The 23,903-nt window shown below is 42.0% G+C and overlaps 1 protein-coding gene across 1 annotated transcript in view; it reads left to right on the forward strand.

Moving 5' to 3' along the window:
- LOC118003458 (collagen alpha-4(VI) chain-like) overlaps positions 1–12,396 on the forward strand; it is an 89,652-nt gene extending 77,256 nt beyond the window's left edge. The window contains exons 33-37 of the mRNA XM_034994543.1: positions 1,273–1,363; positions 2,673–3,356; positions 4,414–4,510; positions 4,993–5,222; positions 11,750–12,396. Of these exons, the coding sequence (XP_034850434.1) occupies positions 1,273–1,363; positions 2,673–3,356; positions 4,414–4,510; positions 4,993–5,222; positions 11,750–11,808 (1,161 nt within the window). The 3' untranslated portion in view covers positions 11,809–12,396. The remainder of the gene's footprint in view (positions 1–1,272; positions 1,364–2,672; positions 3,357–4,413; positions 4,511–4,992; positions 5,223–11,749) is intronic.
- The last annotated feature ends 11,507 nt before the right edge of the window (positions 12,397–23,903 follow it).

Below are 23,903 nucleotides of genomic sequence, written 5' to 3' on the forward strand. Positions count from 1 at the left end.
GTCCAGAACCTACTTGGTCCTGGCCACAGGGATGAAGGGGGAGGAGCGGCGGGGCCCTATCCTTCATGTTTTGACAGAGAGCAGACAATGTGATGGACAGGACTAATCTTAGATATTCACCTCATATCTGGAGAGAAATAGTCTGACAGCATTCCGAATTTCATCGTGAGGTGGAAGTCCTGCAAATAATCTCCATTTGCCAGGGAAGGTTAACTGTGGAAGCATTCATGTCCAAGTCTCAATGGCTTAACATAATAAAGTATTCTTTCTGGCATCTGTCACAAGTGAATGTGGATCCTTGGATATGGGTGTGGAGGGGAGGAATGTTTTGCTCTGTGCAGCCGTTTCAGGACCTGGGATCCTATCAATGGCCCCATCATACCGAAGGGCCTCTAAACCTTTTTCTGAGTCCTCTACATTTGGCTGGCAGATGTGCACACACAGAGTATCATGCATGTGCCAGAAATGGCATCCATCCACCCACATGGCATTGGCTAGACCCTACTCGTTGTCCCAATTAACTACAAGGGACGGTGGGAAATGTTGTCTGGTTGTGGCCCTAGGAAGAAGAGGGAATGGGTTTATTGATTAACTAGTTGTCACATGAACTTGTTGGATTTATTGTTGTTATTATTGTTTGCTTTTTAAGCTTTGATATCAGTTATTACATTAATCATAATTGGAAAGGTTGAAGGAAGGAGATAAATAGATTTGCCATCCCTACAAAGCCTTCCCTGAGTCTTCCTCACTCTTGCCTTCTGACTCTGGTATGTACCAGCCCTGAACACCAGGAATATGCTAGAGAGGCCTCCCCTGTGGTATCTACCTCATTCCATTCTAATGGTGTATGACCTGTATGACCATCTCCTTGAAGGGTCTGCCTGTTCGTGTTTATAACTCCCACCACACTGCATCTTGCATACTGTGGACAATCACTGAACATATATGGAATTTATAAATGATTGTATCTTCAACTCCCTGACCTCATTCTAACACAGCACAACACTGGCTGAGTTTTACACACATCGGGAGTCTGAAGACCCACGTGTCCCCACAGCGACGATAATCTAACATCCAGGTTAGAACTAGAGAACTAAATGACAATAAATAACTGTAATAGGTAATACCAAATTATTTATCGGTATATAATTACATATATTCTCTAAAACTATCATATGAATGTCTTTCTCATCTGAATTGGAAAAAGCATGAAAAACATGACTTGAAATTTAATTCCACTACTGATAAACTTTGCGTATGTGTTTGGATTAGACGGATGGAACCAACAGATTTCACCTGTTTGTCTGGGAGACCGAGAGTCAGCAGGACGTGGAGCACATGGTCCACTGCACTCTCTGCTATGGTAAGCCCAGACAGCGTTTCTGATCGGACTGATGTCTTTACAACAGGATGAATTCACCAGTGGCCACAGGCCAGATCTGCCCTGCAGATGTGTATTTACTTGAATATGTGCAGAGTCTTTGAATCTGGGAATTCTTATCAAGTCCGGATTTCCAGTTTTTCTTAGGAATCGTCTTGAGAATCACAGACACTGTATTCCTTTGTGGCCACAGTCAGCCCAAACTGAGCTGTGCCTGACCTCTTTTGATATGAGTGCCCCACAGTCCCTTCCATCCCTATTGTCTTACCCCTGGTCCGCTCTGCTTATTTACCTGTCCTGCCAGTCTCCTGTAGATGGCTGGGCTTGTGTTCCTTACTTAGTGGCCCCTTAGTGTGCAAGGCAGACCCCTGAACTAAGAGTCCAGAATCCTGGGTTCTCAGCCTGGAACTGCCATTGACCACCAGTGGGATATTGGCAAGTCATGCAATGTCTCTGTATCTCTGGCTTCCATCACTATACCTGCACTCATATTAATCTGTGCCAGAGAGAACTTCATGCTGAAGCCCATGCATGCCCAAGTGTGTAGAGCTCTCATCCACACCCATGGCACCCGGGGCCAGAGTGAGTCCTTTAGGTGAAATTGAAAGGGGATTTAATCATTCCCTCTAGTCGATCCACACTTAGACTTAACACTGCCATGAGAGATTTGGCCCTGAGAACTTGGTCAAGTCAAATACAGTGGCAGCCATTTGTAGAGTATGTTACAGTTGATGAGCTGCTTTCATACCCATCAAATCATTTGACACCTGGTCTCTCTGGGTTTTGGTCCCTTCTGTAGAAGCATAAGCCTAGCTGGTATTTATTGAGCTTGAGCTCTTACTACACACTGGGCATTGTTCTGAGCACTTACATATATTAACTCATTTTTTATTTAAACCTCACAAACAACCTCATAAGGTACATACTGTTATTATCATCATTATCTCCATCTGACAGATGAGGAAACAGGCATGGGGAAGGCTGAATAATTTGCCCAAGGTCACACGCCCAATACGAGAGCCAGGACTGAACCAGGCAGGTGTCTGTGAACCTAGAGATTAGAAAGCCGTGGCCTAGTGGTTAAAAACATTACACGTAGGATTAGATTGTCTGAATTCATTTTTCTGAAAAATGGGCATGATTACTTACATTGCCCATCAGCTTACCTTGTTAGCACAATGCAGGTAGTGCTCAGCAGCGTCTATTCTTACCGAGAGTCTGGAAATGTGTTTGCATGGAAAGGAAAGGGATGCGTGGTAACCCCAACCTCTCCTGGCACTTCCTCCCCCAGACAAGTGCAGACCAGACCCAGAGTGTGAGCGGAGCGCGCCAGGACCCCTGGCAGGGGACATGGACGTGGTATTTGTGGTGGACAGCTCCTATGGCATTGGTGCTGATGTGTACCGCACTGCCCTGAGTCTAGTGGATGCCATGCTCGACGACCTGGAGGTGGCCGCGCAGCCTAGCGTGTCCCTCCATGGGGCGCGTGCTGCCCTGGTGATGTACACAACTCCAGGCTTCTGGCCCGGTGCAGGGCGCCCCCCTGTGCTGGAGGGCTTCCACCTGACCTCCTACGGCCAAAAGATACAGATGCGGAGGTACCTCCGTGAGGCTTCTGGCCGCCCTCTGCAGGGAGCTCCCGCCCTGGGACACGCCCTGGAGTGGACTCTGGAGAAGGTGCTCCTGGCAGCCCCTCTGCCCAGGCAGGTGCGGGTCCTCTTCGCCATCGTGGCCAGTGAGACCAGCAGCTGGGACCAGGAGAAGCTAAGGACTCTGTCCCTGGAGGCCAAGTGCAAGGGCATCACTCTGTTTGTGCTGGCCTTGGGCCCAGGTGTGGGTACCCATGAGCTGGCTGAGCTGGAGGGTGTGGCCAGCCTCCCCACCGAGCAGCACCTGCTACGTCTGGAGGGAATCTCAGGCCAGGAAGTAGCCTATGCCCAGGGATTCACGAGGGCCTTCCTGAACCTTCTAAAAAGTAAGCACTGGGGATGCCCTGGGTGAGGTGGGGAGAGGAACTTACTAGAGCTTGGTATTTGGGCAAGTAGGTACCCGCTGTACCTTCACACTTGCTGAGTGTGTCCTCTGGGGAGTCTCCAGAAAGCACCTTCATCCAATTTGCTAAAAACCATGAGCTATCATTGCCCTGACACTATGCCAAACCTAGCGCTGGTTTCTTATCTGGAACCTCTCGTTTGGTGGCTGGGAGGCCTCAGGTTTCTTCTACTTAACCTCTTGATTTTGTCCTTTACCAAAATGAGAATTACAGTCTCTTCCTTATTTGTGAAGCCTACATTCAAATATACGTGTGGACGGACCTTGAAAGCACCAGCGTTGAACAAATATAAGGAATAGTTATTGTCATTCCTATATCCAGGAATATGGATTACAGAATCCAGTGGCATATAACAGTGCTTCTTAAATTTTAACGTGCACATGTACCTTTCAGGGATCTTGTTAAAATGTGCATTCTGATTCCTTATCTTTGTAGGAGGTGGAGGAGAGCATTCTAATAGATGGCTGGTGGCTTAGTGACTCTGAGAAGCAGGCTGAGGGAATCACTTTTCTAGTCCATTTCAATTTCATTTTACTTAACTTTTAAATATTTTATTGTGTTAGGTATAATTTTTTGTTTTGGTATACTCTTATGTTCTGATTTTATTTTATATAATTTATGTGATAGGATGAATTTCACGTTTTTATTTTGCTTGGTTTTTATTTTATTTTCTTTGCTTTTATTTTGGTGTTTGTTTTATGCCTTACTTGAATTTATATATATATTTTTTCATTTCATGTCAGTGGATTTTTTTGGTCTTTATGTTTTGAGTTTATTTTTATTTTTTTTGTTTTTTATTTTGTTTTATTGTGTATTTTATTTTATTTTATGCTTTGACTTTTTGTCTTTTAAATTTTATGTCTTTATGGATAGTATTTTGTTTTTATGCTTTATTTTATTGTATATTTATTTTATTTTTAAGTTTTACATTACTTTATGTGTGCTTTGACTTGATTTAATTTTTAAATTTTATTTTTAGGTGGAGTAAACCAGTACCCATCCCCCGAGCTCATTGGAAAATGTGGGGGCCCGAACCGAGGGGACACTCTGCTGCAGCCATTTAGGCTTGTCAGGAGGTAGGTTGAAGGCGGAGCTGAGGTTGTCCCTCAGCTCTGTCCCCTGCAGAAGACTCTCTCCCTAAAGAAAGGTCACAGGTGACGCCAAGTCCTTGACCTGACCCAAACCACTGGGGCTAGGATGCTCCTCTGTTTGAGGGTTTTTTGGGTTTTTTTAATGTTAAGAGTAATATAGGGCCAATATAACAAATTTAAAGGGCACATCAGTATATAAAAGCAAAGAAATAACAATTTCTCATTCTACTACATCCTCCGAAGCCTTTAATCCCATGTCCCAGAGGCAAAATTAATAACGCCAACCGTATTATTCTGATCTGTGTGCAAGCATCTCTGCAAACCTAAGAAACTAGACAATTTGACACCAAAGTCACCCGGAAATGCTCAAACCTGGTTTTTTGAGCCCACCTGTATCAGTTGGGGACTGAACCTCCCAGTTTTTGTGGTTCAGTTTTGCAATTTGAGACGGAATTGTTTCTACACAGGTTGCCCAAGCTCCAATTTGGCCAATCTGGCTTTGCGGGTGATCTGGAAGCACTTGGAGGGACAGACATTTTGCTAGAGGAGAATAGAAAAGCCACAGTGAAATCTGTAACTTGGCAAGAAGCACTTGAAAATTATGAAAAGAATGGACATGGTGCTGAAGGAAATGGACAAGAAAGGCCTGCAAGACGAAAACAAACTGGAAAAGAAAGAAATTCAGGCACTGCCTATGGTAAAAACCAAACTATTTCTTGCTCCTTAGGTTGTCTTCATTTAAAAAAAAAAAAAAAAAATCCCTGTGCACTGTGTTAGCATGCAAATTTTGGCTTTTTAGTCACTTTCAGATGCAGAAAGTCATGTACGTAACTAAAGACATTAATTTAAGAAAACATACGAAGGCTGACTTAGGTCTGACTATAAAACTAGAACTGAACAGCAGTTATTTCAGGGAGTATTATTATGGAGACAAACCCTGTGAAGGGTTTACTTCATTGCCCAGAAGCAATGATCTATTGCAGAAGTGGCGAACAGAACATACTCCTGACCTTGAAGGAAAGTAGAAGGTTCCTTCATCCCTGTATGAGTGGCTACATATTCACTGACCAAGTTTAAGTAACATTTTGGATCCATCTAAAACAAGCGTAGCATCGATTTTGATTACGGCAGGTGGTAATGCAAATGCCATGTTACCTCTTACATGGAATAAGCAAATTAAGCAAAACAGTAAACATATCTTTTCCATAGCTGAAAGAGGTTTCTCGTGAGTGGTGGGGGTCAGTCCTGCTTAGATTAAATGAGAGATAATTGCCCAGAAGTTTTGAATGTGACTAGATGGTTCTCCAGGGGCTCAGTTTTCTGATCTGTGAAGTGGGGATTATGTGAATACCTACCTCATAGGATTATGTTAAGAATAAAACCGGATAATTTGTGTGTTTGCCACATAGAAGGATACAGTACAAGTTAGCAGTTAAGATGTCAATGATATGTCCTACCTCTTAGATTCCAAAGCAAACAAATACATGTCCAAAGGGAAATAACAAAACCAGACGGACCTAGGAATTGGTTCTCCTGGCATGGGCAGCTAAACATTACGCATAGAACACCTGATCTTGCTAGTTCTTGTTTTTTCTACTGTGTACTATCCTCAGGTAGTCTTACCAAGGCAGTGATTTTCAGTCTTGGCTGTAAATTAGAATCGCCTGAGAATCTAAACATTCTCAATGCTTAGACCTCACCGCAGACCCATTCAGTCAGAATCTCTGTGTGTGGAACTTACCCAGGGAGTCCACTGCACAACCAAGTGTGAGAACTACTCTTCTAAGGCACCCTTGCCTACAAATTCAAGGTGAAGGAGATGGAGGAGAGATTACTGGTTATCTCATCCGGTCCTATTCACAGCCAAACACTGAGGCCGGAAGCTCCCCGCAGTGTCCTACAGTGGGTAACTTGGCTCTGGCCAGTTCCCCTCCCGTGGCATTCCAAGGGCACTCTAAACCTTTGCCACCTCCTCAAGCTCCTTCCCCCATGTCTCTTTCTCTAGCAGATGCCCTTCTTTTATTTTATTATTTTATTTTCTTTTTTGTTTTCAAAAGAAATAAAGGTAGCCACGTGCAACCTCCTGCGACCTCCTAGATGGCTGGTTGCACGCCCTTGCCTCCAGCCCTCGGCTCAGGGAAAAGAGACAGCCCTTGTCTTCAAGTGTGTTGCGAACTGTCAAAAAAGACCAAAGGGCTCTTTCAGACCTGACTTGAGCTCCTTGGGACTTTCCCCACTACCTTCCTCTCCAAACCCCCTCCTCTCTGGGCTTCAGAAACAGCATTCTTACCTTGATCTTCCACTTCTGACCAGTTCATTCTTGTGGACTCCTCTTTCCAGGTCCATCCTTACAGAGGGATCTGGGTTTTATGGAATCTGATGTTGATACAATGCCTACATATAAGCCTTTCTTTAAGAAAAAGAAAACAAAGATATTAAAATTAAGGATAAAGTGAGTATTTCTTTAGAAGAGGCTTATGCAAGTGAGGGGTGCAGAAGCTTAGGCTTCATTAATTTCAGAGCAAACCCGCCATGCTTTTCCCCAGGGCCCATGGTCAGCCCCCCTGAATGCTCTGTGCACACCCTGGAGGCAGCTTTCCGGCCAGGACTTCGGCTCTAACCCCTTGGACTGATGACTCCAAATCCATATCTTCTACCTTCACTCTGTTGAACTGCAGACCAATGTATCCTCCAATCTACCCTCCAGATTGCGTGATGGTACATCCCCTCAGTCATCTCAAACAAACTCAGTTACATGAGCTCCACTCATCTTTACCATTCAAACCTTCTCCTCCTCTATTCCTTTACTGGAATGCACCACCATCGGCCCAAGAATGGAAAGGCAAAACCCAAACATCACGCTGGTCATTCTCCTCTCCTCGCCTCCCCCCTCCAGCTGGTGACCAGATCTTGGTGTGACTTCCTTCTCAGCATCCCTTTCCCACATCTTTTTTCCAGCACCTTGGCTTTCACTTCAAGGGTAACTGCGGAGCTCTCTGTTTGATCTCATCTCTTCCAATTTGTCCCATTCCCAATTCCTGTCTGAGCACCAAATTATTTTTTTCTAGCTTGCCTGCACATGTGGCCATGTCATTTCTCTTCTTCTATAGTTCCCCATCGTTTAGAAGATAGTGTCCCCGTGCCTGGGTAAGGCACACAGGCCTCTGCAATCGGACCCCGGCCATGGTCTTCTGGGGCCTCACTGACCACCACTCTCCTGCAGGTGCCTTTTGCCCTATTTGCCCCTCATGCCCCGTTATTTATTCCCTGTCGCCATGGAGGTGCTCACCTTCACCTGACTGCCTCCTCTCCATGGTATCCACCTGGACTACCTCTACTCACCTTTCACTATTCAAGTTTCACCTCTACTTAGAGTCCATTCTGGCCCCAGGGAGTGTTAAATTTTCATGGCCTCCTTTGTGCCCCTCTATCTTCAGCCACATTCTGCCATAACACTGGCAATCTTTTATTGTACTTGTGATGAATTAAGTGACTGTCCTTTCTTTTCACAGAACCAGGCTGATCTTGGTATATTTTCAATTCTAGTGTTTTCTCCAAAGCACACAGATCTATTTTTTTGTTTTTGTTTTTCCTCCAGGACTACACTATAGGACATATATGCCAGGAGACAGACCCATTCCTATCCAACACTCATCTTTCCTTTATTCCTGGATTTCATGGACCTGTTTGAGTAACACTGCTGTAGGATCTTTCTAAGAGGGCAAAAGTTAATATTCATAGTAAAAATAATGGAAATGTGAAATTGGAAGCTAGCAATAATTGCTTGGGTGAACATTTATTGGTCCCCAATGCCATATCCTACTGATAAAATAAAACTGAAGAGTCAGAGGCTCCCTGAGTGTTAGGTTATAAAGAATACCTCAAAGATAAAGCATCAGGATTTACTGACCTATAGTTGCACTGACCACTCACTAGCCACATTGGCTATTTAAATAATTTTTTTTAACTTTATTTTATTATGTTAGTCACCATACAATACATCATTAGTTTTTGATGTAGTGATCCATGATTCATTGTTTTCATATAACGCCCAGTGCTCCATGCAGTACGTGCCCTCCTTAATACCCATCACCAGGCTAACCCATCCCCCCACCCCCTCCCCTCTAAAACCCTCAGTTTGTTTCTCAGAGTCTATAGTCTCTCATGGTTCATCTCTCCCTCCAACTTTCCCCCTTCATTTTTCCCTTCCTTCCCCTAATGTCCTCCATGCTATTCCTTATGTTCCACAAATAAGTGAAACCGTATGATAATTGACTTTCTCTGCTTGACTTATTTCACTTAGCATAATCTCCTCCAGTCCCATCCATGTTGATGTAAAAGTTGGGTATTCATCCTTTCTGATGGCTCAGTAATATTCCATTGTATATATGGACCACACCTTCTTTATCCATTCATCTGTTGAAGGGCATTTCAGCTCTTTTCACAGTTTGGTTATTGCGGACATTGCTGCTATGAACATTGTGATGCATATGGCCCTTCTTTTCACTACATCTGTGTCTTTGGGGTAAATACCCAGGAGTGCCATTGCTGGGTCATAGGGTAGCTCTATTTTTAATTTTTTGAGGCACCTCCACACTGTTTTCCAAAGTGGCTGTACCAACTTGCATTCCTACCAAAAGTGTAAGAGGGTTCCCTTTTCTCCATAACCTCTCCAACATTTGTCATTTCTTGCCTTGTCAATTTTTGCCATTCTAACTGGTGTAAGGTGGTATCTCAATGTGGTTTTGATTTGAATTTCCCTGATGGCTAATAAAACAAACCCCAAAAAATCAGTTCTTTAGTTGCAATAGCCACATTTCAAATGCTTAGTAGACACTGGGCATTTCTTTTTTATTTATTTTTTTAAAGACTTTTAAAAAAATTTAAATTCAATTTAACATATAGTATATTAATAGTTTCAGAGGTAGAATTTAGTGATTCATCAGTTGCATATAACACCCAGTGCTCATTCCATCAAGTGCCCTTCTTAATGCCCATCGCCTAATTATCCCATCCCCTCACCTAACTCCCCTCCAGCAACCCTCAGTTTGTTTCCTATAGTTAAGAGTCTTTTATGGTTTTTCTCCCTCTCTGTTTCATCTTATTTTTCCTTCCCTTCCCCTATGTTCATCTGTTTTGTTTCTTAAATTCCACATATGAGTAGAATCATATAATATTTGTCTTTCTCTGACTGACTTATTTTGCTTAGCATAATACCCTCTAGTTCCATCCACATTGTTGTGAATTGCAAGATTTCATTCTTTTTGATGGCTGAGTAATATTCTATTATATATATTATATATAATTACATTATATATACATATATTATGCATATAATATATGTAATGCATATGTATATATTATTCCATTATATATATTCATATATATTATACATATCATATATGTATTCCACATCTTCCTTATCTATTCATTTATCAATGTACATCTGGGCTCTTTCCAAAATTTGGCTATTGTGGACATTGCTGCTATAAACATTGGGGTGCATCTGCCCCTTTGAATCACTCTGTATCCTTTAGCTAAATACCTAATAGTGCAAATTCTGGATCATAGGGTAGCTCTATTTTTAACTTTTTGAGGAACCTCCATACTGTTTTCCAGAGTGGCTACACCAGCTTGCATTCCCACCAACAGTGCAAGAGGGTTCCCCTTTCTCCACATCCTCACCAACACCTGTTGTTTCCGGTTTTGTTAATTTTAGCCACTCTGACTGGTGTGAAGTGACATCTTATTGTAGTTTTGATTTCCATTGCCCTGATGATGAGTGATGTTGAGCATCTTTTCATGTGTCTGTTGGTCATCTATATGTCTTCCTTGGAGAAATGTCTATTCATGTGTTCTGTCCATTTCTTAACTGGATTATTTATTTTTGGGGTGTTGAGTTTGATAAGTTTTTTTGTAGATTTTGGATACTAACCATTTATTGGATATGTCATTTGCAAACAAATATCTTCTCCCATTATGTAGGTTGCCATTTAGTTTTGTTGATTGTTTCCTTCGCTGGGCAGAAGGTTTTTTTATTTTGATGAAGTCCCAATAATTTATTTCTGCTTTGTGAATGATCTATTTAAACAAGTCCTTGGCTGTCCGTTTAAATTAGTTTGTAATGGTAGAGGGTGTCAGCTGATTGCTGAGCCCCAAATCTATTTATTGAATCTATAGAATACAGCCAAAAATTCACATTTGGAGTACTTTCCTACTGACTCTGACAAGTTTTTGAGAAGCATTTGCTTTGGTTTCTTCTCCTGGACAATTTCCATGACCAACTGTTTACCTCACCATGGGTGTATCTCATTCCCTTGGGCCCAGCACATCTGGCCACTCCTTCAAGAAAACTGGTCTGTGCTGATTATACCAATGGGAGGTGTCTTCCAAGGAACAGACAATGAATTTTAGCCTCTCACTTTTTGAAGACATTATCATCTTTATTTGGTCATGCTTAGAAGGCCCAGGGGAAAACTATCTGGAGGATGCCATTATTCTATGCTGCATGGCTGCCAACCTAAGACAAGCCTATTTTTCTGTAATATCAAGTGTACCCAAGGAAATCTGTTCTCCCTGGAAGGCAGAAGTTACATACACAGGGAAATTAACGTCTGATTTAAAATTCAGGGCATCTCAGATCTTGCTCTGTTGTAACTTGTTAATTATAAATACTATTTTTCATTTTTCAGGAACAATATGTTTTTCTTATAATAGATAAATCTTAACTTCTTGGGCAAGTGTCAGGGTATAGTACCTATTAAATAAGTTGGATATTTTGCTAGGTCCCTAGAAGGCTGGATGGGTTTGGGATTAAGCAAGGGATTGATATGGTTTGAAAAAAGAGGGAAATGGGCATAATAGGCAAGTGAGGAGTTCTTGGTATCAGAAAGCTTCATTCATGCATTCATTCACTCATTTGCACATTATCTAGTGTATCTTCCATACGGTGGGTACTGTGCAAAATAATAGCGGTACTTGCATTGCACTTTTCATGTACGTTCTGTGCCATCTTATGACAAATTTGTGACGTGGGTTTTTTCATTGCTTTTATGGTTGAAGAAATTGGGGCTCAGAGAGGATAAGTTCAGGATAAGCTCAGGCTCACACAGCCAGTTGGTGGTGAGTTGGGATTCATTCCCAACCTGTGTTTCCAAACCATCATTCCTTTGCTATCATGCTCATGCAGGAAATTCATCTCTCCCTGCCTTTGTTTTGCTGCAGGTCCTTGTTCCATGGATCCAATGGCAGGAAAGTGCCAGGATTACACCCTGAAATGGTAATACAACAAGGAGAAGCAGACCTGCCAACAGTTCTGGTATGGCAGCTGTGGGGGCAACACTAACTGGTTCGAAACCAAGGAAGAGTGTGAGGCGCGGTGTGTCCCAACACCCCTGTAGGGCAGAACCTCATTATGGCTTCTGTTTTCATAGCCGAAGAAAACGATTTTACCTTTCCTGAGACAGTGCCATACAGCTCATCAGTTATGTAGCTCATAGGTCGGATTCCTAACCCCTGAATTTTTTCCTACCAGCGAGGACTTGGGCCAGGTGATTTGTGACTTGAGAAGGACTGCATTCTAGTAGCTAAAAGAGTAACTGAAACTTTCCTGCAAGTTTGTAAAGGACTTACAACTGAATGAAAAATAAACTTAACTTGACCTATAACATTACTTAAAATTGTTTTTGGCTCTGTAGCAAAAGAAAACTCAGTGTAAGCAGTGATTAGAACCTAATTTGAAAATGCGTTGAAACTTGAATTCTTGTGTATCCCTAGAGAAGGTGGAAGTGTTAGTCAAAGTGGGGGGTCTGGAAATTTTTAATGTGATATTTAATCCTTGCCACTCAGCATAAAAATAAAGGTATTTTGGTTAAACCACTTGATGTGAAACTGTGTGTGATACCTGTTTACTGCATTATATTCTGTATTATATTTTGTGACATAGCAGTTGATGGAGAGGAAGCAGTGAGTTTGCCATGGGACCGATCCTTTGTCATCAATTACAATGACTCTTGTTCTTTGAAACTTGGTGACTCAACAATTAAACCTGATGTCATCAATGCACATATGAAATGAAGGGTCTAGGTTCACCCTGGATGAAGAATTTTTCCATAAAGATAGTGAGGAAATTATGATTTTTGTGAGATCTTCCTCTGGCTTCATGGCTCTATTCCGTTTCTTCAAGGACTCTAACTTGGGCCCAGCCTCAGGGCAGAAGTGGGCACTGCATGGACTTCTAGAGCTCTGGATATTGAGGGTCCCTGGTGTGGGGCCTCAGGGGGATCATGTATTAATCAGCTTGGCCTCCATAGCAAAATACCACAGGCTGCGTGGCTTAAACATCAGAAACTTATTTCTCACAATTCTGGAAGTCTAAGATAGACTGGAAGTCTAAGATCAAGGTGTGGCCAATTTGGTTCCTGGTGATAGCTTCCTTCCTGGGTTGAAGAAAGCTGCCTTCTCGCTCTGTCCTCAAATAGCCTTTCCTCTATGGAGAGAGAGAAGGAGGGAGGAAGGAAGGGAGAGATAGAGAAAGAGAGAAGAGGAGAGAAAGAGAGGGAGGAAGGGTTTTCTAGTGTCTCTTCTTTACAAGGACACTAATTCCATAGGATTAGGACCCTACCCTTATGACCTCATTTAACCTTAAGTACCTCCTAAAGGCTGTATCTCCAAATACAGTCACACTGGGGATTAGGGCTTCAGCATATGAATTTTGGGATGACACAGACATTCAGTGCATAATGGATCACAAGCAGCTGGTGGTTGCCTCCAGGGACCCAGAGTGGCGCTTGCTCTCTGGCAATTCCTGGTTCAATAACAAAAGCTGTCATTTCTAGAATCCTATTTGTTCCTCCTTTCAGCCCAGTGACAAAGGAGATGGGATGGGAACCAGCTTTATATAAAATAATCATAGAAACATTAAAATTTTTATTTAATTTTTATAGCAATTCTTTTTATCTGATCACAAAAGGGTAACTATGTGTTCATGGTAACAAATTTGTAAAACAGAAATGCACATGGAAGAAATAAAGATCACTTATAATCTTTACTCCCAAAGGTAATCATTTTGGTATAAGCCAGGAATGACTGGAATACTATCTTTTTTTTTTTTTCCTTCCTTAACATACTACATGGTACCTGCTTTTGGCTAAAGCATGTTCATGATGGGAATGTTCATGATGGGAATGAAATGACACATGCTCCATCTTGCTTGAGAGAGCTGTTCATCATGCAGGTGTGCGTATACATTTCTTTTAGGCATACCCTCAGCTGCAGGATGCAGGTAAGAGTTGAGTGTATCTATCCTGAGAAGGGTATGTGAGTTGAGCTGTGATCTGTTTTCCACTTCTTATTCCCACCCTGTCCTTCCAGCATCTAGAAGGTGAAAACCCAAAGGCAAAGATTCAATAAAGGAGGAATGTTGGGAGGAGACTTTCAGGTGTTGCTTGTTCTCATTCTTGCAACACTTATAAGGTCCACCTGCAGTTCTCCCAGCATTTACAAGATGGTGGTATAACCCTTCCATGGAGCTCCTCTGACCCTAGCAGAAAGTTCACTTGAGAAGCCGAGGTGGAGAGACAATCTTACCAAGGATCTGAAACCATGATATCATGCAGTTTATAAGGTGCTTTCCGACATTATTTCATGTATTTACCTACTCCCACCACGAAATCTTGGATGTTGGTATTGTTCTGATTTTTTCCTGTTGTTCTTCCCATTCTCAGAAAAGTGAAGTGTCTTGACCAGGCACTTAACGGAAACTGGCTTTGAATTCCTTTTGATCCCAAGAACAGTGCTCCTTAGGCTCTACTCCACTGTTCCAAAGCATTAGATGCCACCAGAGAATTCTGAAGGTCAGAGTTGCGGGGGTTAGGGGTGGTGGGGCAAGGAGTATGGACTGAGACAGAAGAGAGAAATTTCCTGCTCCACATAAAGGAGCTTGACTTTGCTGTCTGCCTCAGATGCTCCCCACCAACCCCTGGGGGTTCTGGTCTGGCTCAAGTCTGGGAGAGGAAGCAGCAGGAATGGACTGAAAGAAAAGTTGAACTACGGTGCAGGGAGTCTTAATGACTGCTTTGGCGAACCCCACAGGGAGCTCTGGAGCTCTGGAGCTAAAGGGCTTGCCAGATTGCCCCAGGGTGTGTGGAACTGGCTGGGCCTGTATCTCCTGCCTCCATTGGCAATTGGAAGTGGGCTGCCCCAGGAAGGGCATGCTCATGGTGAGGCAGCTCTGAAGGGGTCCAGCTGAAGGCTGTCTGCCAACAGCACGCCTAGCAGCTGGGGCAACTAGTCCTCTGCTAAGGGGGGTTCTGGGGAGTGCATCTCCATCACAGTCCCTTTATGGGGACTATCCTTTTGCATTCTGTTTCCACATTTCCAAAGCCTCCCAAATCCAAAAGGACTCACTCAGAAGCATCAGTGCATCATTCAAGGCCTCAGAGATCAGTCTCTAGCCTCATCGATGGTGACAGTTGTTCTGTCCCTCCAAGTTTTCACTTGAGCAATACTAAAATCATGTGTAGTTTCCTGGAAATTCCACACCCCATTCATCCATGCTGTTGCCTGTGGTGATACTTCTGTGGATAGTGCCCATTTAATTCATTTGTTTGAAAAGTATTTCATAGGTATCTACTATCTACCAGGGCCATTATCTGTATCAAAATCCAGCTCAGCTCTCATTGCCTCTGGGAAAATTTACCCTTTTCAAGAAAGAATTAGTCATTACCTCCTACAGGCTGCTTTGTACACACTTCTTTTTTTTTTTTCCCCCATTATATTTACACCATTTGCCCATTAGTCTCTTTGGACTGTGAGCCTTTTCACCTTGGAACTGCCTGCCCTGCACAGGGCCAGACAGATTTTCTTTGGGTCCTGAATTTGTAACTCTCTGTTTTCAAAGACTATTAGATATGAACCACTTGCTTGACTCTTTCACTCCATACCTCTTGCTCTAGAAAAAGCCTCTGCTTTGTAGATGTTCTGCATTTGTTCCAGACATCAGGGCATCAATGCTCCATCAGCCAAGTGGAAAAAATTTCGTGTGTTTTTAATTTCTTCCCTGGATCTGTTATCACTATGCATTGCTGTGGGGATATTTGTTTTTCTGATGAATGAAGGAATTAAGATGTAGAAAGGTCAAGTGACATCAAATCTCATGCAATGAATCAGGTTGGTAGCCTAAAATTAGAATTAAAATGTGTTTGGAACTGATGTGGCATCTGCCTGATTCCCTCTGCAAAGTGGAGAGGTTTTAATCATTGTGTGGATTGATCGCTTTGTAGTTTTAAACATATAGTGGATTTCATTGATTCCAGAGAATCAGAGGGTTTAGAGTTGCTAGGCTCCAAACTTGGTTCCCAGCCATCTCTTAAAGTATAAAAATGAATCCAAGGATTTCTCCTGAGCTGTCCTGAGTAGGGCTCATGCTGACCAGGCACTTTCCTAGCCTTTCTCCTTTGCTACTTTTTTGCCATCTTGTGATCTCATGGTGGGTTATTCCTTTGGTTTTTGAAGAGTCCCAGAGGTATGCTTTCAATGCCGCTGGGGATTCACAGTTAGGATTATGGTGTTATGGGAAATACCAAGACTGGGGCACCTGAATTCAGCCCCTGATTCCCTCTGTGACTTCCCTGGTGACCTGTGCAACTCACTCCATTTTTCTGGGCCTTGGTGTTTTGCGGCTGAGGAGACTGAAAATGAGAGGCACATCTCTTGCTCCCTATAGTCTCTCTAAATTCTGCATGCAAACTAAATTGTTCTTCTTTAGCTCATCTCTTATCTTAGGCATCTAAAAGAAGCAAGCCTAACTGAGAACAAAAGAACCACCCAGTTGAGTCCAATACAAATTGCTGACCCATAGAATAATGAGCTAAATAAATGGTTGTTGTTTTAGAACACTAAGTTTTGGGGTGATTATAATTTGATGAAAGGTGGGGCTGAGCTGGCTCATGTGTCTATAGCCAGGCACCAGTCCATTGGTCACTTGTTTGGCTTAGGGTCACTTCCTAATAATAAGAAAATTATATATTTGTATGCACCTAATAATGTAGCCTTAATATATATAAAACACCAATGCAGTTAGGCTAGAGAAAGCCTTTAGAAGCAGAAGAATTGGGGGAGGGGGGGCGGCAGAGCAAGATGGCGGAGGAGTAGGAGACCTGGATTTCGTCTCCTCTCAGGAATTCAGCTGGATAGGGATCAAACCATTCTGAACACCTACAAACCCAAAAGGAGATCGAAGAAAGGAATAGCAACAACTCTCTGAACAGAAAAGCGACCACTTTCTGGAAGGTAGGACGTGCGGAGAAGTGAATCTGAGGCGATATTCGGGAGGATAGATGGCGGGGGAGGGGCATCCGTCGGCCGCTTCTGGCAAGTGATAGAGCCGCGGAGCACAAAATTGGAACTTTTAAAAGTCTGCTCCACTGAGGGACGTCATTCTGGTGGCTAAGTGGGGGGTGGAACCCTCCGGGACAGTGTGGTCGCAGGACCCTCGGGGTCACAGAAAGACCGGGGGTGCCTGAGTGTGGCAGAGCTCCCAGGTATCGGAGCGGGGAAGCCAGCTGCAGAGACAGAGCCAAGGAGTGGGCTCTCAGCTCGGGGTTGCCATAACCCATGATCCGCGGCACAGTCGGGCCCCTGCTCCTCCAGCAGGGACCCAACAAGCGGCAGATCCGGGGAGACTCACCTTCCTCCCCGGGGAGGAGCTGCGCGGGAGTGCACCGCAGGGATCTGCTGGGTTTGGAGACTCCACCTGGGGTCGGGTGCCAGAGATAGAAACGCGCGGTCACAGGCCGGGTGAGCACGGAGTGCGGCCGGAGACCAGGGAGACGGGAGTGACTGACGGCTTTTCTCTGGGGGCGCACTGAGGAGCGGGCTCCGAGTTCTCGGCTCCTCCGGGGCGGAGATTGGGAGGCCGCCATTTTCACTCTCGGCCTCCAAAGCTGTACGGAAAGCTTGCAGGGAACTAAAGCTCCCGAGAGCAAAGCCAAGCAGATTACTTAGCCTGGACTGGGCAAGGGCGGGGCAATTCCACCTCTGGCAAAGACATTTGGGAACCACGGCAACAGGCCCCTCCCCCAGAAGATCAGCAAAAACAGCCAGCCAAGACCAAGTTTACCCATCAAAGAGAATGGCAGAACTCCAGCGCTAGGGATATACTGCACATAGAATTCATGGCTTTTTTACCATGATTCTTTAGTCTTTCAAAGTTAATTTTTTTTTTAACTGTCTTTTTTTTTTTTTGAATTTTTCTTTTTCCCTTTTTCAACCAATATCTTATCAATCCCTTTTTTAAAAAATCATTTTTATTTTTCATTGTTAGAGTCATATTCTATCCCTCCATAGTAGTTACCCTTATTTTTGGCATATATATATAAGTTGTTCTCACTTTAAAATTTTGAGATACAGTTTCTTCCAACAGATCAAAATATACCCTAAATCTCTAGTGTATGGCTTTGTTCTAGTCTCCTGCCTGATCACATTCTCTGCCTTTCTTTTTCTTTTTTTTTTAAATCCTCTTCATTCTTTTTTCAAACAACTTCTTATCAATTCCTTTTATAATTTTTTAAATAATTTTCATCTTTACAGTCATATTCCATCCCTTCATCGTATCAACCCTTATTTTTGTACATATATAAGTTTTTCTTTCTTTAAAATTTTGGGAGGCACTTTCTTATAACAGACCAAAATACACCCCAAATCTAGTGTGTGGCACTGATCTATGCACCAGCCCGATCATATTTGATCATTTTCTTTTTTTTTTCTTCTGTTTTGTTCTGTTTTTATCTTTTCTTTTTTCTTTTCATTTTTTCTTTCTTTCCCTTTCTTTTCCCCTGGCTTCAGGTCTTTTCTGATTTGTTTAGAGTATATTTTCTGGGGACATTGTTACCCTGTTAGCATTTTGTTCTCTCATTCATCTGTTTTCCTCTGGACAAAATGACAAGATGGAAAAAATCACCTCAACAAAGAGAACAAGAGATAGTACTGACTGCCAGGGACCTACTCAATATGGACATTAATACGATGTCGGACCTAGAGTTCAGAATCATGATTTTAAAGATACTAGCTGGGCTTGAAAAAAGCATGGAAGTTATTAGAGAAACCCTTTCTGGAGAAATGAAAGAACTAAAATCTAACCAAGTCAAAATCAAAAAGGCTATTAATGAGGTGCAATAAAAAATGGGGATGCTATCTGCTAGGATAAATGAAGCAGAAGAGAGAATCAGTGATATAGAAGACCAAATGATGGAAAATAAAGAAGCTGAGAAAAAGAGAGATAAACAACTACTGGATCAGAAAGGGAGAATTTGAGACATAAGTGATACCAGAAAGCAGAACAATATTAGAATAATTGGGATTGCAGAAGAAGAGGAAAGAGAGAGAGGGACAGAAGGCATATTGGAGCAAATTGTAGCAGAGAACTTCCCTAATTTGGGGAAGGAAACAGGCATCAAAATCCAGGAAGCACAGAGAACCCCTCTCAAAATCAATAAAAATAGGTCAACACCCTGACATCTAATAGTAAAACTTACGAGTCTCAGAGACAAAGAGAAAACCCTGAAAGCAGCTCGGGAGAAGAGATCTGTAACCTACAATGGTAGAAACTTTAGATTGGCAACAGACCTATCCACAGAGACCTGGCAGGCCACAAAGGACTGGCATGATATATTCAGAGCACTAAAGGAGAAAAATATGCAGCCAAGAATGCTATATTCAGCTAGGCTGTCATTGAAAATAGAAGGAGAGATAAAAAGCTTCCAGGACAAACAAAAACTAAAGGAATTTGCAAACACAAAACCAGCCCTACAAGAAATATTGAAAGGGGTCCTCTAAGCAAAGAGAGAGCCTAAAAGTAACATAGACCAGAAAGGAACACAGACAATATACAGTAACAGTCACCTTAAAGGCAATACAATGGCACTAAATTCCTATCTTTCAATAGTTACCCTGAATGTAAATGGGCTAAATGCCCCAATCAAAAGACACAGGCTATCAGATTGGATAAAAAAACAAGACCCATCGATATGCTGTCTGCAAGAGACTCATTTTAGACCCAAAGACACCCCCAGATTGAAAGTGAGGGGGTGGAAAACCATTTACTATGCTAATGGACACCAAAAGAAAGCTGGGGTGGCAATCCTTATATCAGACAAATTAGATTTTAAACCAAAGACTGTAATAAGAGATGAGGAAGGATACTATATCCTACTTAAAGGGTCTACCCAACAAGAAGACCTAACAATTGTAAATATATATGCCCCTAACATGGGAGCAGCCAATTACATAAGCCAATTAATAACAAAAGCAAAGAAACACATTGACAACAATACAATAATAGTGGGGGACTTTAACACCCCCCTCACTGAAATGGACAGATCGTCTAAGCAAAAGATCAACAAGGAAATAAAGACTTTAAATGACACACTGGACCAAATGGACTTCACAGACATATTCAGAACATTCTATCCCAAAGCAATGGAATACACATTCTTCTCTAGTGCCCATGGAACATTCTCCAGAATAGATCCCATCCTAGGTCACAAATCAGGTCTCAACTGGTACCAAAAGATTGGGATTATTCCATGCATATTTTCAGACCACAATGCTTTGAAACTAGAACTCAATCATAAGAGGAAAGTCAGAAAGAACTCAAATACATGGAGGCTAAAGAGCATCCTACTAAAGAATGAATGGGTCAACCAGGAAATTAAAAGAAGAATTTAAAAAATTCATGGAAACCAATGAAAATGAAAACACAACTATTCAAAATCTTTGGGATGCAGCAAAGGCAGTCCTAAGAGGAAAGTATATACCAATATAAGCCTTTCTCAAGAAACAAGAAACGTCTCAAATACACAACCTAGCCCTACACCTAAAGGAGCTGGAGAAAGAACAGCAAATAAAGCCTAAACCCGGCAGGAGAAGAGAAACAATAAAGATCAGAGTAGAAATCAATGAAATAGAAACCAAAAGAACAGTAGAACAGATCAATGAAACTAGGAGCTGGTTCTTTGAAAGAATTAACAAGATTGATAAACCCCTTGCCAGACTTATCAAAAAGAAAAGAGAAATGACCCAAATCAACAAAATCATGAATGAAAGAGGAGAGATCACAACCAACACCAAAGAAATACAAACAATTATAAGAACGTATTATGAGCAACTCTTTGCCAGCAAATTAGATAACTGGAAGAAATGGATGCATTCCTAGCGATGTATCAACTACCAAAACTGAACCAGGAAGAAATAGAAAACCTGAACAGACCTATAACCACGAAGGAAATTGAAGCAGTCATCAAAAATCTCCCAACAAACAAAAGCCCAGGGCCAGATGGCTTCCCAGGGGAATTCTACCAAACATTTCACGAAGAATTAATACCTATTCTTCTGAAACTGTTCCAAAAAGTAGAAATGGAAGGAAAACTTCCAAACTCGTTTTATGAGGCCACCATTACCTTGATCCCCAAACCAGACAAAGACCCCATCAAAAAGGAGAATTACAGACCAATATCCTTGATGAACATGGATGCAAAAATTCTCACCAAAATACTAGCCAATAGGATCCAACAGTACATTAAAAGGATTATTCACCATGACCAAGTGGGATTTATCCCTGGGGTGCAAAGTTGGTTCAATATCCACAAATCAATCAATGTGATACAATACTTTAACAAAAGAAAGAACAAGAATTATATGATCCTCTCAATAGATGCAGAAAAAGCATTTGACAAAGTACAGCATCCTTTCTTGATCAAAACTCTTCAGAGTATAGGCATAGAGAGGACATACCCCAATATCATAAAAGCCATCTATGAAAAACCTACAGCAAATACCATTCTCAATGGGGAAAAACTGAGAGCTTTCCCCCTAAGGTCAGGAACACGGCAGGGATGTCCACTCTCACCACTGCTATTCAACATAGTATTAGAAGTCCTAGCCACAGCAATCAGACAACAAAAAGAAATAAAAGGCATCCGAATCAGCAAAGAAGAAGTCAAGCTCTCACTCTTTGCAGATGATAGGATACTTTATGTGGAAAGCCCAAAACACTCCACCCCAAAACTGCTAGAACTCATACAGGAATTCAGCAAGGTGGCAGGATATAAAATCAATGCACAGAAATCAGTGGCATTTCTATACACCAACAACAAGACAGAAGAAAGAGAAATTAAGGAGTCGATCCCATTTATAATTGCACCCAAAACCATAAGATACCTAGGAAGAAATCTAACCAAAGAGGCAAAAATCTGTGCTCAGAAAACTGTAGAATACTCATGAAAGAAATTGAGGAAGACACAAAGAAATGGAAAAACGTTCCATGCTCATGGATTGGAAGAACAAATATTGTGAAGATGTCAATGCTACCTAGAGCAATCTACACATTCAATGCAACCCCATCAAAATACCATCCACTTTTTTCAAAGAAATGGAACAAATAATCCTAAAATTTGTATGGAACCAGAAAAGACCCCGCATAGCCAGAAGAATGTTGAAAAAGAAAAGCAAAGCTGGCGGCATCACAATTCCGGACTTCCAGCTCTATTACAAAGCTGTCTTCATCAAGACAGCATGGTACTGGCACAAAAACAGACACATAGATCAATGGAACAGAATAGGGAGCCCAGAAATGGACCCTCAACTTTATGGTCAACTAATCTTCGACAAAGCAGGAAAGAATGTCCAATGGAAAAAAGACAGTCTCTTCAACAAATGGTGTTGGGAAAATTGGACAGCCACATGCAGAAGAATGAAACTGGACCATTTCCTTATACCACACACAAAAATAGACTCCAAATGGTTGAAAGACCTCAATGTGAGACAAGAGTCCATCAAAATCCTAAAGGAGAACGCAGGCAGCAAGCTCTTCGACCTCAGCCGCAGCAACTTCTTCCTAGTAACATCATCAAAGGCAAGGGAAGCAAGGGCAAAAATGAATTATTGGGACTTCATCAAGATAAAAGGCTTTTGCACAGCAAAAGAAACAGTCAACAAAACCAAAAGACAACTGACAGAATGGGAGAAGATATTTGCAAATGACATATCAGGTAAAGGGCTAGTATCCAAAATCTATAAGGAACTTATCAAACTCTATACCCATAGAACCAATGATCCAATCAAGAAATGGGCAGAAGACATGAACAGACATTTTTCCAAAGAAGACATCCAAATGGCCAACAGACACATGAAAAAGTGCTCAACATTGCTCGGCATCAGGGAAGTCCAAATCAAAACCTCAATGAGATACCACCTCACAACAGTCAGAATGGCTAAAGTTAACAAGTCAGGAAATGACAGATGTTGGCGGGGATGGGGAGAAAGGGGAACTGTCCTACACTCCTGGTGGGAATGAAAGCTGGTGCAACCACTCTGGAAAACAGTATGGAGTTTCCTCAAAAAGTTGAAAATAGAGCTACCATACAATCCAGCAATTGCACTACTGGGTATTTACCCCAAAGATAAAAATGTAGGGATCTGAAGGGGTGTGTGCACCCCAATGTTTATAGCAGCAATGCCCACAATAGCCAAACTGTGGAAAAAGCCAAGATGTCCATTGACAGATGAATGGATAAAGAAGATATGGTATATATATACAATGGAATATTATGCAGCCATTAAAAGGAATGAAATCTTGCCATTTGCAATGATGTGGAACTGGAGGGTGTTATGCTGAGCGAAATAAGTCAATCAGAGAAAGACATGTATCCTATCACCTCACTGATATGAGGAATTCTTAATCTCAGGAAACAAACTGAGGTTGCTGGAGTGGGGGGTGGGGTGGAGGAGATGGGGTGTCTGGGTGATAGACATTGGGGAGGGTATGTGCTATTGTGAGCACTGTGAATTGTGTAAGACTGTTGAATCACAGACCTGTACCTCTGAAACAAATAATACAATATATGTTAAGAAAAAAAAAAGAAAAGAAAAGAAGGAGATAGCAGGAGGGGAAGAATGAAGGTGGGGAAATTGGAGGGGGAGATGAACCATGAGAGACGATGGACTCTGAAAAACAAACAGGGTTCTAGAGGGGAAGGGGGTGGAAGGATGAGTTAGCCTGGAGATGGGTATTAAAGAGGGCGTGCTCTGCATGGAGCACTGGGTGTTATGCACAAACAATGAATTATGGAACACTACATCAAAAACTAATGATGTAATGTATGGTGATTAACAGAACATAATAATAAATAAATAAATAAATATATAATTTGGATACTGACCCCTAACCAGATATATCATTTGCAAATATCTTCTCCCATTTAATAAGTTGTTTTAATTTTGACTCTTAGAATTGGACAGGGCCTAGAAAGTAATTTACAAGGAGAAATGTAAGAAGTAATATCCATTTATCCAAAAAAATATTTACTGAACACATACTTAC

Source organism: Mirounga leonina, unplaced genomic scaffold (genome assembly GCF_011800145.1).
Source record: "Mirounga leonina isolate KUSES-001 unplaced genomic scaffold, KU_Mleo_1.0 Mir_115, whole genome shotgun sequence".
Lineage (NCBI taxonomy): Eukaryota > Metazoa > Chordata > Mammalia > Carnivora > Phocidae > Mirounga > Mirounga leonina.